The following is a 16,200-nucleotide window of genomic DNA, read 5'->3' as shown; positions in this document are numbered from 1 at the left end:
AAACAAAGTTCGGGAGGAGGACGTTCAGATAATTGACACAGGTGGAGAGCACTCAGCTAATCAACAGTAAGAGGTATATATACACGCAGCAGTCTTACCTCCATTCATTGAAAGTTTTCTAGCACGGACGGCAGTTCGCCCCGCCCGCCCACGCTGTCTACACGGCTCGAAGCAACTCTACAATACTTCAATACTTTTTCCTTACAAAGTTATAAGCTATCTAAAAAACCCCTTTCGGCCGCTTCCATAAGCATTCACGAGCCAACCGCAAGAGCAGTGCTCGGACAATGTAAAGGAGTGCACACAGCACAGACTTGCAACAGGGAGAACTACAACAGTTCCTGTCTTAAGATAAAGTATTACAACTCTTTTACTTTTTCTTGCGATCTTTCCGCCTCTGTGTACTACAGTTCAGACAGATACTTTTCACACAGGAAAAGTGCGTTCATCATGTACGTGCACGCGGTCGCCGTGGTGATGAACGATCAATTTACTTGCAGCTGGTAAAGCGAGCGAACGTATTGTGAGGCTAAATCACTAAAATGCTGTCAATGCAACAGGGCATATTACGCCAAACAATCAGCTACCAGTTGGACTCAGCTGATAATCACCGCCTTGATTCAATACTTCTCAACTTGACGCTCACATAAGCTCGGGCACACAGGGCTCAACACAGTGCGACCATACTCGCTCTTGTGACTATAAATAGACGTGTGCGAACTGAACAATGTATTTGGGAGCACCCGCTTTCTTAAATGTAACATCAATATACCTTTATAGTAGGGCAGGCTATCGTATAACAAGCATATCAATGATTGTTATAGCCTACCATCTTATTATGAAACAGAAGAAATTTAAAGGCTATGATTTCACTGAATTAACGTGAGCGATCACGTTTCAAAACCTGAATGTGGCACCATTGTGCGTTCTACTGGATTGAACAATGCTCGAGTTCAGAGCATTTCACAATCAATGAATAGCATACATTTATGCAAAGCGAATTTGTATCAACGACAACATATTACGATAAATCACTGTAAAGAAAACGGTGTATACAGTTGTAAGGCTGTATTTTCTCTGTGGCTGCGCCACGCCTCTTGAATAGCCTCCCTCGGCGTATCAGATCTTGTGACTTGTTAGGACGGTTTAAATCTGTGTTGAAAACGCATCTCTTCTCTCATGCTTAAAACTGCCCATAAGGACTGGGAGTTTGAGATGTGTGTTTGTGTTTTGTGTGTTGATGTAGGGGTGTTTTGTCAATGCTTTATTAGTACCGTTGAGAGCGTAAAGCACTTTGGTCAACTCATGTCGTTTTTAAACGTGCTATAGATATAAAGGTTGTTGTTGTTTTATCTCATATGAATTTGAATGAGCATCCCGCAATAATAAGGCATAAACATTTCAAAATAAGAGTCCTTTCGGTTACACAATGCGTTTCTCCATTTGTCCGTCTAACTTTTTCTCCTTTTTTCCCACAGGAGCTCAGTTTTCTCTGGCTAATTCTCCACTGCCACAGCAGTGCTGTTCCCTCGGCTCCCACAGGAGCTTTGTTTCTCTAGCTAATTTTCTCCCACTACAGCAGTGCTGTTCCCTCGGCTCCCACAGTAGCTTTGTTTCTCTAGCTAATTTTCTCCCACTACAGCAGTGCTGTTCCCTCGGCTCCCACAGGAGCTTTGTTTCTCTAGCTAATTTTCTCCCACTACAGCAGTGCTGTTCCCCCTGCTCCCACAGGAGCTTTGTTTCTCTAGCTAATTTCTCCCACTACAGCAGTGCTGTTCCCTCTGCTCCCACAGGAGCTGAGTTTCTCCGGCTAATTTTCTCCTACTACAGCAGTGCTGTTCCCTCGGCTCCCACAGGAGTTCAGTTTCCCTGGCTAATTTTCTCCACTGCCACAGCAGTGCTGTTCCCTTGGCTCCCACAGGAGCTTCGTTTCTCTAGCTAATTTTCTCCCACTACAGCAGTGCTGTTCCCGGCTCCCACAGGAGTCCAGTTTCTCCGGCTAATTTTCTCCTATCTACAGCAGTGCTGTTCCCTCGGCTCCCACAGGAGTCCAGTTTCTCCGGCTAATTTTCTCCTACTACAGCAGTGCTGTTCCCTTGGCTCCCACAGGAGTCCAGTTTCTCTGGCTAATTTTCTCCTACTACAGCAGTGCTGTTCCCTCTGCTCCCACAGGAGTTCAGTTTCTCCGGCTAATTTTCTCCTACTACAGCAGTGCTGTTCCCTCTGCTCCCACAGGAGTTCAGTTTCTCCGGCTAATTTTCTCCTACTACAGCAGTGCTGTTCCCTCTGCTCCCACAGGAGTTCAGTTTCTCCGGCTAATTTTCTCCTACTACAGCAGTGCTGTTCCCTCTGCTCCCACAGGAGTTCAGTTTCTCTGGCTAATTTTCTCCTACTACAGCAGTGCTGTTCCCTCTGCTCCCACAGGAGTTCAGTTTCTCTGGCTAATTTTCTCCTACTACAGCAGTGCTGTTCCCTTGGCTCCCACAGGAGTCCAGTTTCTCTGGCTAATTTTCTCCTACTACAGCAGTGCTGTTCCCTCTGCTCCCACAGGAGTTCAGTTTCTCTGGCTAATTTTCTCCTACTACAGCAGTGCTGTTCACTCTGCTCCCAAAGGAGCTCAGTTTCTCTAGCTAATTTTCTCCACTGCATCAGCAGTGCCATTTTTCTCTGCTCTCACAGGAGCTCAGTTTCTCCGGCTAATTTTCTCCACTACTACAGCAGTGATGTTCCCTCTGCTTTCCCAGGAGTTCAGTTTCTCTGGCTAATTTTCTCCACTGCCAAAGCAGTGATGTTCTTTCCCAGAAACCTCAATCCTACATGACGGCCTGGAGATGTTCAAAGCATTTCACTTCTCTTATAAACATACCGTTCCATGATTTTTCTCTCCTTTCTATCACCTCATTTATTTTCTACCTTAATACATCAAAGGTTACTTGAGCTGCATCCAGTTTTCCACAATTGATGTACGGCGGTTCCTCCCCCGAAATAAACAATTCACCAAACCCTCTCTGATCAAAGGGATTTAAAGATCCCAGCCCACCCGTCCCGACACCAGACAACCTATAACGCTGGTATCCTCAAAGAAACACCTCAAATCCGTTCTCCAACTATCAGGGGCTCAGCAAAGAACTTTTCAAGCCACTCCTTCCGTATTGGGGTAACAACCTCAGCAGCTCAAAAAGGCCTCTCCCAACAGCAGATCCAAGCTCTCGGGAGATGGTCTTCTGACGCTTTCCAAAGCTATATCAGGACCAATCGATTCCACATCAAAAATTCCATGGACGCAGCACAGGGGGAAGTTCCTCACAGCTTGAAAGAGTGGAACATTTCCACGCCATATGAAAGAGTGGAAGTTCCACGCAGTACGTAAGAGAGGAAGTTCCTCGCAGTACGTAAGAGAGGAAGTTCCTCGCAGTACGAAAGAGAGGAAGTTCCTCGCAGTATGAAAGAGAGGAAGTTCCTCGCAGTATGAAAGAGAGGAAGTTCCTCGCAGTATGAAAGAGTGGAAAGTTTCCACGCAGTATGAAAGAGTGGAAAGTTTCCACGCAGTATGAAAGAGAGGAAGTTCCTCGCAGTATGAAAGAGAGGAAGTTCCTCGCAGTATGAAAGAGTGGAAAGTTTCCACGCAGTATGAAATAGAGGAAGTTCCTCGCAGTATGAAAGAGTGGAAAGTTTCCACGCAGTATGAAAGAGAGGAAGTTCCTCGTCGTATGAAAGAGTGGAAAGTTTCCACGTAGTACGAAAGAGTGGAAAGTTTCCACGTAGTACGAAAGAGTGGAAAGTTTCCACGTAGTACGAAAGAGTGGAAAGTTTCCACGTAGTACGAAAGAGTGGAAAGTTTCCACGCAGTACGAAAGAGAGGAAGTTCCTCGCAGTATGAAAGAGTGGAAAGTTTCCACGCAGTACGAAAGAGAGGAAGTTCCTCGCAGTACGAAAGAGTGGAAAGTTTCCAACACAGTACGAAAGAGTGGAAAGTTTCCAACACAGTACGAAAGAGTGGAAAGTTTCCAACACAGTACGAAAGAGTGGAAAGTTTCCAACACAGTACGAAAGAGTGGAAAGTTTCCAACACAGTACGAAAGAGTGGAAAGTTTCCAACACAGTACGAAAGAGTGGAAAGTTTCCAACACAGTACGAAAGAGTGGAAAGTTTCCAACACAGTACGAAAGAGTGGAAAGTTTCCAACACAGTACGAAAGAGTGGAAAGTTTCCAACACAGTACGAAAGAGTGGAAAGTTTCCAACACAGTACGAAACAGTGGAAAGTTTCCAACACAGTACGAAAGAGTGGAAAGTTTCCAACACAGTACGAAAGAGTGGAAAGTTTCCAACACAGTACGAAAGAGTGGAAAGTTTCCAACACAGTACGAAAGAGTGGAACGTTTCCAACACAGTACGAAAAAGTGGAAAGTTTCCAACACAGTACGAAAGAGTGGAAAGTTTCCACGCAGAACGAAAGAGTGGAAAGTTCCACGCAGAACGAAAGAGTGGAAAGTTTCCACGCAGAACGAAAGAGTGGAAAGTTTCCACACAGAACGAAAGAGTGGAAAGTTTCCACACAGAACGAAAGAGTGGAAAGTTTCCACGCAGAACGAAAGAGTGGAAAGTTTCCACGCAGAACGAAAGAGTGGAAAGTTTCCACGCAGAACGAAAGAGTGGAAAGCTTCCACGCAGCAAGGAAATGTTTAATGTTTTAATACTGTTGTCTCTCCCATGTTTCTCTTTTTACATTTTTTCTATTGCAGGCAATCCCCCGGCATGATGTGCCGCAGCAGCCCTCAAGGGCCTACCGGTCAAGCAATCAAGCCCCTTCACGAATGCCAGCCCGCCAAGCTTGGCTCTTCTTGGGGGGTATTTAGCAGGCGGCTGTCCTATGCTTAGCATTTTTGGGGGGTACTTTGGGTTCGGGCCAAATTCCGAGCTCGAAGCCCTCCCCCTGGACAGCACGCCAAATACGCATTTAAACTACTCTCCATAAATTATATGTAAGTGTGAACTCGTGAAATGATGTTTTATAAACAAAGTTCGGGAGGAGGACGTTCAGATAATTGACACAGGTGGAGAGCACTCAGCTAATCAACAGTAAGAGGTATATATACACGCAGCAGTCTTACCTCCATTCATTGAAAGTTTTCTAGCATCCCTCCACCACCCCTTCTCCACACTTTTATTTTATCAGCCACTTACATATACGGGGGGTACTTTGGGTTCGGGCCAAATTCCGAGCTCGAAGCCCTCCCCCTGGACAGCACGCCAAATACGCATTTAAACTACTCTCCATAAATTATATGTAAGTGTGAACTCGTGAAATTATATCGGTAATCCAGTGGCTGCTAGATTACAAGTGTGATAGTTTTGAATTATTATACCTCTGAGGTCTTCATATAAATGACCACAAGACCACATTAGAGAAAGCGTACTGTACTATTCTTGGAAATGATGGTTTGGCAAAGCTTTGAAATACACCGCTCAGAAAAAAAGTCTACGCAATGGTGAGACGTATGACTTTTATATTATATTCTAAAAAATAAATAAATATGAAATAATAGAACTTTTAATAAATGTATGTACTATAATTACATTTCATTTAATTGATGTATATTATATAATATAAAATGTACACATGCTACCGTTCAAAAGTTTGTGGTTGGTTCAAACATTTTTGAAAGTCTCTTATTCTTACCATTTGATTACAAAAACAATATTATTATGAAATATTAATACAAGTTTAGCTGCTTTCTATTTTGAATGTATTTCAAAATGTAATTTAATTTTCTGATTGCAAAGCTGAATTTTCAGCATCATTACTTCAGTCTCACATGATCCTTCATAAATCATTCTAATATGATAATTTGGTGTTCATGATACATTTATCATGATGAATTTTAAAACAGCAGCATTTATTTGTAACACTGTCGTGTTTGGTCAATTTGGTGCAACCTGGCTGAATAAAAGTATGAATTTCTTTATGTGTGTGTGTGTGTGTGTGTGTGTGTGTGTGTGTGTGTGTGTGTGTGTGTGTGTGTGTGTGTGTGTGTGTGTGTGTGTGTGTGTGTGTGTGTGTGTGTGTGTGTGTGTGTGTGTGTGTGTGTGTGTGTGTGTGTGTGTGTGTGTGTGTGTGTGTGTGTGTGTGTGTGTGTGTGTGTGTGTGTGTGTGTGTGTGTGTGTGTGTGTGTGTGTGTGTGTGTGTGTGTGTGTGTGTGTGTGTGTGTGTGTGTGTGTGTGTGTGTGTGTGTGTGTGTGTGTGTGTGTGTGTGTGTGTGTGTGTGTGTGTGTGTGTGTGTGTGTGTGTGTGTGTGTGTGTGTGTGTGTGTGTGTGTGTGTGTGTGTGTGTGTGTGTGTGTGTGTGTGTGTGTGTGTGTGTGTGTGTGTGTGTGTGTGTGTGTGTGTGTGTGTGTGTGTGTGTGTGTGTGTGTGTGTGTGTGTGTGTGTGTGTGTGTGTGTGTGTGTGTGTGTGTGTGTGTGTGTGTGTGTGTGTGTGTGTGTGTGTGTGTGTGTGTGTGTGTGTGTGTGTGTGTGTGTGTGTGTGTGTGTGTGTGTGTGTGTGTGTGTGTGTGTGTGTGTGTGTGTGTGTGTGTGTGTGTGTGTGTGTGTGTGTGTGTGTGTGTGTGTGTGTGTGTGTGTGTGTGTGTGTGTGTGTGTGTGTGTGTGTGTGTGTGTGTGTGTGTGTGTGTGTGTGTGTGTGTGTGTGTGTGTGTGTGTGTGTGTGTGTGTGTGTGTGTGTGTGTGTGTGTGTGTGTGTGTGTGTGTGTGTGTGTGTGTGTGTGTGTGTGTGTGTGTGTGTGTGTGTGTGTGTGTGTGTGTGTGTGTGTGTGTGTGTGTGTGTGTGTGTGTGTGTGTGTGTGTGTGTGTGTGTGTGTGTGTGTGTGTGTGTGTGTGTGTGTGTGTGTGTGTGTGTGTGTGTGTGTGTGTGTGTGTGTGTGTGTGTGTGTGTGTGTGTGTGTGTGTGTGTGTGTGTGTGTGTGTGTGTGTGTGTGTGTGTGTGTGTGTGTGTGTGTGTGTGTGTGTGTGTGTGTGTGTGTGTGTGTGTGTGTGTGTGTGTGTGTGTGTGATGAGGATTTTATACCCCACGCAGCTTCAGTCAGTCAGTCAGTCAGTCAGTCAGTCAGTCACAGTGGGGTGAACCCCTCCTCCAAAGACGTCACACGAGCGGAGGTAGATGAATGTCTCATCCAGCCAGTGAATTACTGAAGGTCCTTCACCACAGTACCTGCATGAGGTGTAGACCTCTGTGTGCATGAGTCAGGAGCGCATCAAAGACCTGCATTTAGCGAGGATTGATGTTCTTTGCGCCTTGAAACTTCAGTTGCTCAATGCGAATTGCGCTCCGCGAGACGCGTGATTGAGGAGCTATCCACTGCAGAATCACACTCAAAGAAGACTGTTGTTCATATATATATATATATATCCACTGGATAGAGGCGAACTCAAGACACATGGAAAATCATCTGAAGAGCTCCGAGAGGGATATTAAAGTTGAGGAACTGCTAAAATGCCTTTGGAAACCAAGAACCTCTCAGAGTCAGAGGATCTGAGGGACACGCGGACATGACTGTTGAAGGCTGTTCTGTTGCTCATTGAGAATTTGATGAGCATGTTTGATGCCTTTCTGACGTTTTAAATGGATTGGTTTTATATGAGGGATGGTCGTATAGACAAAGAGACACAGTTGAACTGAAGAGTGTTGAGTGCAGTTCATAGTAACTTATCAAAAGTGGTGCATAATTGCAAAACATTGTAAAAACTCTTTATTATTATTTTTACGAAGTCATGCTGATTCGAAGCCAAGTTTTTCGGTGGGCAGTTTTCTTGACACTTTGTCTACTGTTGGTGAAGGGGTTCCCTGCGAAAAGACGCAGAGCAAATCACATCAAGAGCAAGAGTGGTACATCTACTGAGGTATGGTTTTAAATGATTGACACTTAAAAAATTTTTTTGTTGTTATCAGTCAGTCAAGGTTTTAAGACTTAACTGCAGAGTTGATCCATGTTTAAATTAATTGCTTTATCTGATATTGTAACTTACAAGTTAATTTGTCAGAAAATCATATATATATATATATATATATATATATATATATATATATATATATATATATATATATATATATATATATATATAATGTATTGTCTATTAATTTCAGTTCAGATCCAGTAAGGTCAAATTTGCTTCTTGGAAGGTTCTTGTTTGATCCCATTACCTCTTATTGTAAAATATAAAAGAAGCTATACTGACGTTACAGAAGATCAAATGAATGACATTAGAATCTATTTCAACATGTAAAGATTTTAGACCTAGAACTAGATCTGCAGTCACATTTACCCCAGGTTTCACAGACAAGGCTTAAGATAGTCCCAGACTAAAATGCATGTTTGAGCTGTCTTAACTGAAAGCAACTTGCACTGACATATTTTAAAATATTTCAGTGCCAATGTTTTGTTGCAAGATGCACACCAGTAATAAATACTACTTAAATGGCCTAATCCTGGCTTAATCTAAACCCTGTCTGTGAAACCAGGCCTTAAAGGGATAGTTCACCCAAAAATGAAAATTACCCTCCTATGACCTTCTTCTTTCAGACGAATACAATTATAGTTATATTAAAACATGTCCTGGCTCTTCCAAACTTTTTAATGGCAGTGAATGGCAGCCCAAAATTTGCTAAGTGCATCCATCCATTATAAAAGTAATCCACACGGCTCCGGGGTTGATGGGTTTGTGTAAGAAAAATATCCATATTTAAAACATTATAAAGTAAAATATCTAACTTCCGGCGGACCGCCTTTCATATTCAACTTATGAAGAAAAGTGTAACGCCTCTCGCAGTTCATAATGCTTACGCTGTGTCCGACGTCATAGTTAAGTGTTCTCAAGACAAGGGTGTTTGTTATAAATGTCTGGACATGGAAAATGTATGAATTTATGAAGGATATATTTATGAATTGCACATTAGTGGGCCATAATATTTGCTGGGCTTGAAACGCAATTGCTTCAAATTGCTATGCTTCAAAACGAGTTTTTATAGAGCATCAGGTGTTTGAATCTTTTTATTACATATCATCATTTCACAATTCATATATCATCATATCATATCACCAGAAAAAAGCTTATTAGAGGTCAAACCACACTGAAAATGCAGTTTCCATAGTTAAAGTGTGCTTAACGCTTGTAATGGCAGGGTGGTTAATTTTAAATGTGGTTAAATGATAAACCACAGTTAATGGGCTGTTTTGAGTTTTTAATTCATTAATTTCACCTTCAGCAAAAAAAAGTGAGGTCACACTGAATCCTGGGTTATGCTGTGACTTTTTTTTTCATGGATCAGCTTTATGGAGTGTTAACGCAGAGAGGAAATGCAAACCCACCCCAGGCTGCCTTTTAATAGCCATTTCCTCTCTCAAAAGAATTTTGAACACAAGTCCACTATCCTAGATGTTAAACTTAGGCCCCTCTTACACGTGCATGTGAATCGATCAATTTAGCTGATACTCAACTCACTACGCACAACCCGAGTGGGGGGTTAAGAACACATCTTTCTCAAGGGTGCGAAGATCTGACAGAAAGCAGAACAGTATGCGCCGATACTCGGGTGATACAAGACTGTCTTTGTGCACTGTCTGAAAACATCACGTCTCCCCCACATTTTAAGCCAACTGGGAAAGATGTTTTTATTAAAGTAGCCACCGGGGGTTCAGGCAGACATGGGAGGGCCATTGTTTCCCCTGCGCAACAGGAAGTCTTTGCTTTACACAAAAACGGACACTTACTAATCAAAACAGCCAGCTGGAATCCAATACGCCACGCTCTTAGAAATTGCATTGAGTCGGGTAGGAGTTCAGCGGCCTTGGTGCTATAATTGATAAGCCCAATAATCGCAGGGCTGTTCCTCTCCTCGACCCAAGCAGACACCAATTCCACAAATGGCGCCAAATTCTTGAGCCCTGCTCTGAAGTTCATGTTGCTGTTTCTTAGCATTGTGCTCTCAAATGTCCAGTGCTCTAATTGAGGTTAAGCTGAAACTGTAAACCATAATCTGTTTGAAAGTATATAGCGAATGCCCTGGTAGACGCTGTGAAAGCTATATTCAGAATTTAATGAAGAAACACCAGATAATATTTCACAAAAACCACCAGAACACACACACACACACACACACACCAGCTTGAATGTAGAAATAGATTTAATAACGTGCCTGCATGTTGCTGAGAACAACTATTTTTTAGTTCTTGGCCCTACAAAACATGTTATGCAGCATCGAGATCTGATTATAAACATCTGAAGCTCGTAAAAGAGCAGATATGTATCCAATACACTTTTCTTTCTTTTTTTGAATTTAGAACATTAACAGAGTTGATATCAATGTGTACAGTGCCGTTGGTACATTTGGCACCCGCTGGTAATCGAGTGTCAACAGCAATTCTCCATGGAATGTGATTTCTGAGGGATACATGACATTAATGAACAGTTTTTGACACAAGGCATCTGAGAGAAGCCAGACATGGATCTGTGTGGGATTTATCCATCTAGGCATTATATCCTTGAGTTTCACTTGCTGCACACAAAGGTGGTTTCTATGGAATCCCATTTCTTCATAAAGTCTAAATTGTGAGAAATTAAGTTGTGATTACAAGAAATTAACTCAAATTTGACATATTAAAGGGTAACTTCAGTGATTTAGCATAAGGCTTTGTATCAGTAGAAACCCGGTAATATATTCAAATGATGCTACTTTCCCCCCTCATATCCCCCTGAGATGAGATAATTATGCTATTTATTTCTGGAAAAAATCCTCCGATGAGGCAAATATCGTCATTTTGCGTCATTGGAGGATTTTTTGGCCAGAGGCTAAAGACTACAGCCACTAGATGGAGCTGTTCCGCATGTTATACTCGCCGATAGGGAAGAAATCTCACGCACAGAATGTGACACAAACGGCTGCACGGACATTCATAACAGGGCGATGCAGAGTAAAGTGAGTGTTTCTACTTTTCAATGAATTCCTGTGATAGTTTAGCTTCCATATGCGATCTGAAAACGTGCCAGACTGGCGCTTAACGTTACCTCAGTTCTGCTCAGCTCTTCGTGATGAATGAAATCTGACACTGCTGCGTCTGTGCCGTGACTTTCGTTCGGCTCACTCACACTTTTTTGAGAAGACACGTTCAGTTTTTAATTGTAGTGTTTATTCTCTTACGAAATGATTGTATTACTATGAAGATCAAAACGACGGTGAACGGAGTGGCCTCGTAGGGCAGCGAAGCAAGTGCATTCTGGGAGTTGTTGTCTTTCATCCACATGAGACAAAAATACATTTTCTGTCTTTTCTCAGTCTAGAAGGCACCAAATTCAAAAATAATTTCACATTTCTTTCTACTGCATAAATGACCCAGTTTAAATACAAAGCTTAATGCTAAATCACTGAAGTAACCCTTTAAGTCCCAAATATGAGAACGTTGCAATCCTAAGAAATAAAGTTGCAATTGAGAACTATATAGTTGCAGTTATGATTAATAAAGATGCGATATGAGACGTAACGTTGCAATTTTAAGATATAAATTGGCAGTTTAAGGCGCCGTATACACAACACTGGTTTCAACTAAAAATTTAAAACGTTTTACGCTTTTTAGCTGTTTATTTACACGACAACAGTGTTTTGGGGACCTGAAAACACAAGCTTCTGGAAACGGGTTTCTCTTTACAAAGGCTGCATTCACACTGTCTAGGTGTGAATCTCGAAATGTCCCGTTCACACAGCAACTTACAGTAGCGTCTCGAATACTTTCTGTATGAACGTGCAACGGGAGTCAAGCCTGTATTCTCTTTCCAGTAACCATAGCAACAGTGACCAAAGTAATATCAAAGATGGCGACATCCATAAAACTGAAAATTCTTATTACTTTTGACAACAGAGTCCAATTGGCGTATTGGTAAGCCCCTCCCTTCGACGCAGATGAGCCAATGGCAGTTAAGTATCAGTTGTATAGGGACATCTTTAGGTTTCAGCTCAATAGAGAAACATTGGAAGATCCGAATCGCTCATTGGTTTGATGGTGTTTATGCTACAAAAATGGTAAAGCGATGTGAAAAGGCAATGAAATGTATTTTATTCACATGGTGTATTAATCCAATGATGTGGGCGCAGTAACCTGTTTCCCTAAGGCGAAAATTTTTAACTAGGCTAACTAACTGTTCTCACGTCATGTACAATGTAACGTTAGGTCAAAAACACATAAACAAAGATTATTCAGTGCCTATTATTATTATTATTAATTTCATTGCCTCTCCATATTAAACTGGTTAAATGTAAATTAATTTAATCTTACCCTGTGGTACATGAACAGAATTGATCCTGGATGTTGTCAATCGTAACATGAGGCTTCTCCTGCTTGAATTGTGATCTGTAAACCCTCACTTCCAAATGAATCTCGTTACCCACCATATTTATTTTAAAATCTTTTATATATCCCGCCATGGCATATACGTCCCACTTGAATGCTCCTCGACGAGAGGTGGTCCTTCTGTGTCCAAAATGTATCAAAAACATCATGGGACAAGGTTTTCACACTGACAGCTGTCATTGTAAGACAGTTTGCAACTCCGTTTGTTTGTGCGAGGTAGCAACAGTAACTAAGGATGACGGGGCTTACCGATAGGTCAATTAAGCCACTAGTTTATCCATCAAAACTTCATTAACTGACAGAATCTTCATTGTAAACACGTGCTAGCAGGACCCTTTAAAGGGGTCATGAACTGCATTGTTTTATTGTTTTATGATGTTTTCTGGGGTGCACTTATAATGTTAGAATGCTTTTTACATCAAAAATTGTCATAATTTATAAATGAAAGGCATTTTTTCCTACCCTGATTTTAGCCCTCTGCTCTGAATGCTCTGTTTTAAGGGGCTTGTCCGCTGAGAGACTTCAGTGTAAACACCCACTGCTGTGATTGGCTAACGTCTTTTCATTTGAAATAGTACTCCCTCTTTTAGTGCGTTTTTACTATTACAGCTCTCATGGTTAACTTATCGTGAAAAGTGTTGCATTACATTTAGATCTAAAGATCTATGGCATTATATTAAGATCGTGGCATGAAAGGTTGCAGAGATGAACATTGTAGCCGATCACACACATGCTGAGCGCATGAAAGCAGCGATCTCATCATTGAAATTCAGTTTTTGTACATTAACGCATGCTTTCATCTTCACTAACAGTGCAAACGTGATATAGTTAAGAGATTCGTTGAATAAAACGGGAGTCACTGATAAACGCGTCACTGATAAACTCTCTCTGTTTGATTGACAGCTCCAGCGCACGCTGCTCCAACATTTGTAAAAGGGAGCTTTCTTTGATCGCTTTCTTTATAGAATTCAATCACTGTTAAATAACAGATTATTTTCATCATACTAAGAGAAACAACGCAAGTTGACGTTTAGTCACTGGTTTGATTTACTGACACAGACAAAGAACATCTGACTGTACATGAATCATCACATTTCAGATCAGGCATCAGAAGTAACACAGTTAACTTACATGTTGCATTACTGTCGAGTACAGGCAGTATCCTCAACGGCATGTTTATTGCTTGGTAGCTTGATCTGGTTTAACACCACGTAGGCCTATGTTATTTAGGCTAACTATTCTATTGCATGTCGTGTGAATCGGTGGGCGGGACTAAACAGGCAGTGATGAAGTAGGCGTTGATCTTCTTCTACAGAGGCGGTGCTTTCCTCCCATTGACGTCATAGATCCCCACTTTGAAAAACCTGTCGTTTGCTGGGCCTGGTGTCAATAAAAGCTTTTATTGGACTAAAAAGGAGGTTTTCAGCTCTGAAAACTACAGGATAGTCTTAAGCCGCGTTTCCACCGAAATTACCCGGAACAATTTGTTCCAGGAACTTTTTTTCCAGGAACTTTTTCCCCCCAGACCTGCTACTGTCTGCATTTCCACTGCGGTCTAAAGCACCGGGAAGATTAGGCAAATTAGTCCGGTGATGTAGGACTGCACGCGGCTGCTCCTCCCAGTCAGAGACGGACAGGAATAATTTTTGCGCGATACTGTCTGCAACAATAACGAGGAGATGCAAGCAGCGCTGCTTTTGGTAGTTTTGTATTGTTTTAATAAAGAGGTCATTAACAAAACGGCGGAAAAGAGACGAGCACTGATACTAAAGCGTATTCTGAAAGCTCGTAAAGCTGGATTTAAAATAAGACAACGTATGTTACTATCAGCTATTACGACATTGACCGTGAGATGGCTGAGACGAACGCGCACCATCAGACAGAAAGAGCAAGACTGATATTTACTGAACGCAGAACGAACGAACCTCGCAAAAGTGTTCAGCGCCCAAGTCCCACCCCCGAAAGTTCCCGAACTTTGAAAAAGTACTACCCCGGGAGCAGGGCCGTTTGGAGGGGGAAATATTTACCCGGAAACTTCATTTAGACCCTGGTTCCTGCGGTCGAAACACACAGAGTACCACCCCAAAGTTCCTAGTTCCTGGGGAAAGTTCCTGCGGTGGAAACGCGGCTTTATAGTATGATGACCTCTTGTATGTCAAAATATGAAAATTTGATTTCTCAGTTCATGACCCCTTTAACCGTTGCACTCGCGTCACATCCTTTGCGGCGACTCGCTCATGACACGGCATTTGAGTCGTACATAGAACACAAAACTGATGGAAGCTGCTCTGGTGGAGAACAGTAGGTGTTTCTCAATGTCAAGGATCCTTCCTCTGCAGGACTGGTCCTTCCAAGTCACTTCCTTCAGAGGCTAGACGAGGCTCCTCTTTAGCATTCGGAGAACACGTAAATGGAACAGGCTAGCAAGTGCACGTCAGCCTCATTACGTCAGTGAAAAGGTCCGTTAGCCATCAATAACGTAATTTGTATAATATCAACACGGTTGTAATTTGTACTGGCATTTAAAAGTTAAACTTTACTTATATTTACTACGGTTATAACAAATGTTTGGTAACGTAAATACTTACACTTGAAAGCATATAGCCCCGTTAACGCTCCGACTCCGCCAACGTCCGATATTTTGTATTTTTTTGAACAAGATAGCAAAGCTGCGCGCATAGGATTGTGGGTGATTTGAGTGGTGCACTAAGGTTGCGAAGGCTACTCGTATGCATCCTTTCCTGTATATGGCATATTTTTCGAACGAAGGACTCAGACCTCGGTTGAAATTCCGAGGATCCTCGACATTGGAACAGCCCTTCGACGGACGTCGATGACGTAGCATCCTCGGAATTCTGGCTTCCAAGGATCAATCCTTGACATTGAGAAATGCCTTGTGACTGGTGATCTAGAACCTTCAGATGGCATACAGCTGGTAAGTTACCGAAAGCGAAACCACACACAAAAGCCCTTAGCAGAGCGGCTCTCTTGCACTGTAGGACAGACAAATAGTTGTCCAGTGCGGTTCCGTTCACACAGCGGGTTTTGTGAGTCCTGAAAATGTATGGCTGTGAGTTCGGTTAATGCGGTTGTCACTCCCGTAAATGATCTGAACTACTGCAGAATACTGCGTTTTTAGTTGTATTTGCAGATTCATGTGAATGGTGATCGCTTTGACAACATTGTAATCTGTTTTTAGTACACCGTTGTCACGTAAACACACACCCTAAGAAATAAAGTAAAATATGAGAAATAAATTACAGTCACGGTTCCACTGTAGGCAGAAATGAGCTTCCATAGTTTTAACTGCATGACATGTCGGCAAGGAATAAGGACTTCTGACAGAGTGATTAATCGTTGACTCAAAGAAAAACTTGCTTTTACCTCTTTTTTGGAAGAGAATAATGAATTATGAACAAGCCGCTCAGTTTTCCGTTGCTAATGTGTCCCATTTGCTTTCTTTCTAGGCGGTCAGTGGCAATGCTTTGTGAGGGTGTCGGGGAAATCAGACTCTAAATGTTTCATGTGCTTTGGGACTCTTTTGCCTCTCCAGCTTCAGTGCCTTGATGCCCTGCCCTTGTTGTAGTGGCACCTCGGCTCCAGCATATTCAGCTCAAAGCAGCCCGAGACCATGTGTGTGTGGTATTTATATTGGCAGGGGCGTATTTGTTTATTCTTTTAGGTCTTAGCGCCCGTCCAGATGGCACGTCCTATAAAACACAATAACTGTTTGTGAGAGGAGATAACACATGGTACACTGATGCTGTCAAGGCATGCCAAGAGAATCAGATTGTAACATGGTG

At 42.2% G+C, this 16,200-nt stretch overlaps 1 protein-coding gene across 2 annotated transcripts in view; it reads left to right on the top strand.

Moving 5' to 3' along the window:
* Positions 1-7,199: 7,199 nt before the first annotated feature.
* ism2a (isthmin 2a) overlaps positions 7,200-16,200 on the top strand; it is a 38,520-nt gene continuing 29,519 nt past the window's right edge. For both annotated transcript variants that reach the window (XR_013817733.1, XM_079832820.1), the window contains exon 1: positions 7,200-7,898. Coding sequence is in view for 1 of the 2 variants with exons in the window: in XM_079832820.1 (XP_079688946.1) it covers positions 7,770-7,898 (129 nt within the window). In the remaining variant the exon portion in view is untranslated. The remainder of the gene's footprint in view (positions 7,899-16,200) is intronic.

This window comes from Gobio gobio (genome assembly GCF_949357685.1).
Source record: "Gobio gobio genome assembly, chromosome: 13".
In the NCBI taxonomy this organism is placed as follows: Eukaryota; Metazoa; Chordata; class Actinopteri; order Cypriniformes; family Gobionidae; genus Gobio; species Gobio gobio.
This window is presented reverse-complemented; position numbering and strand designations above follow the sequence as displayed.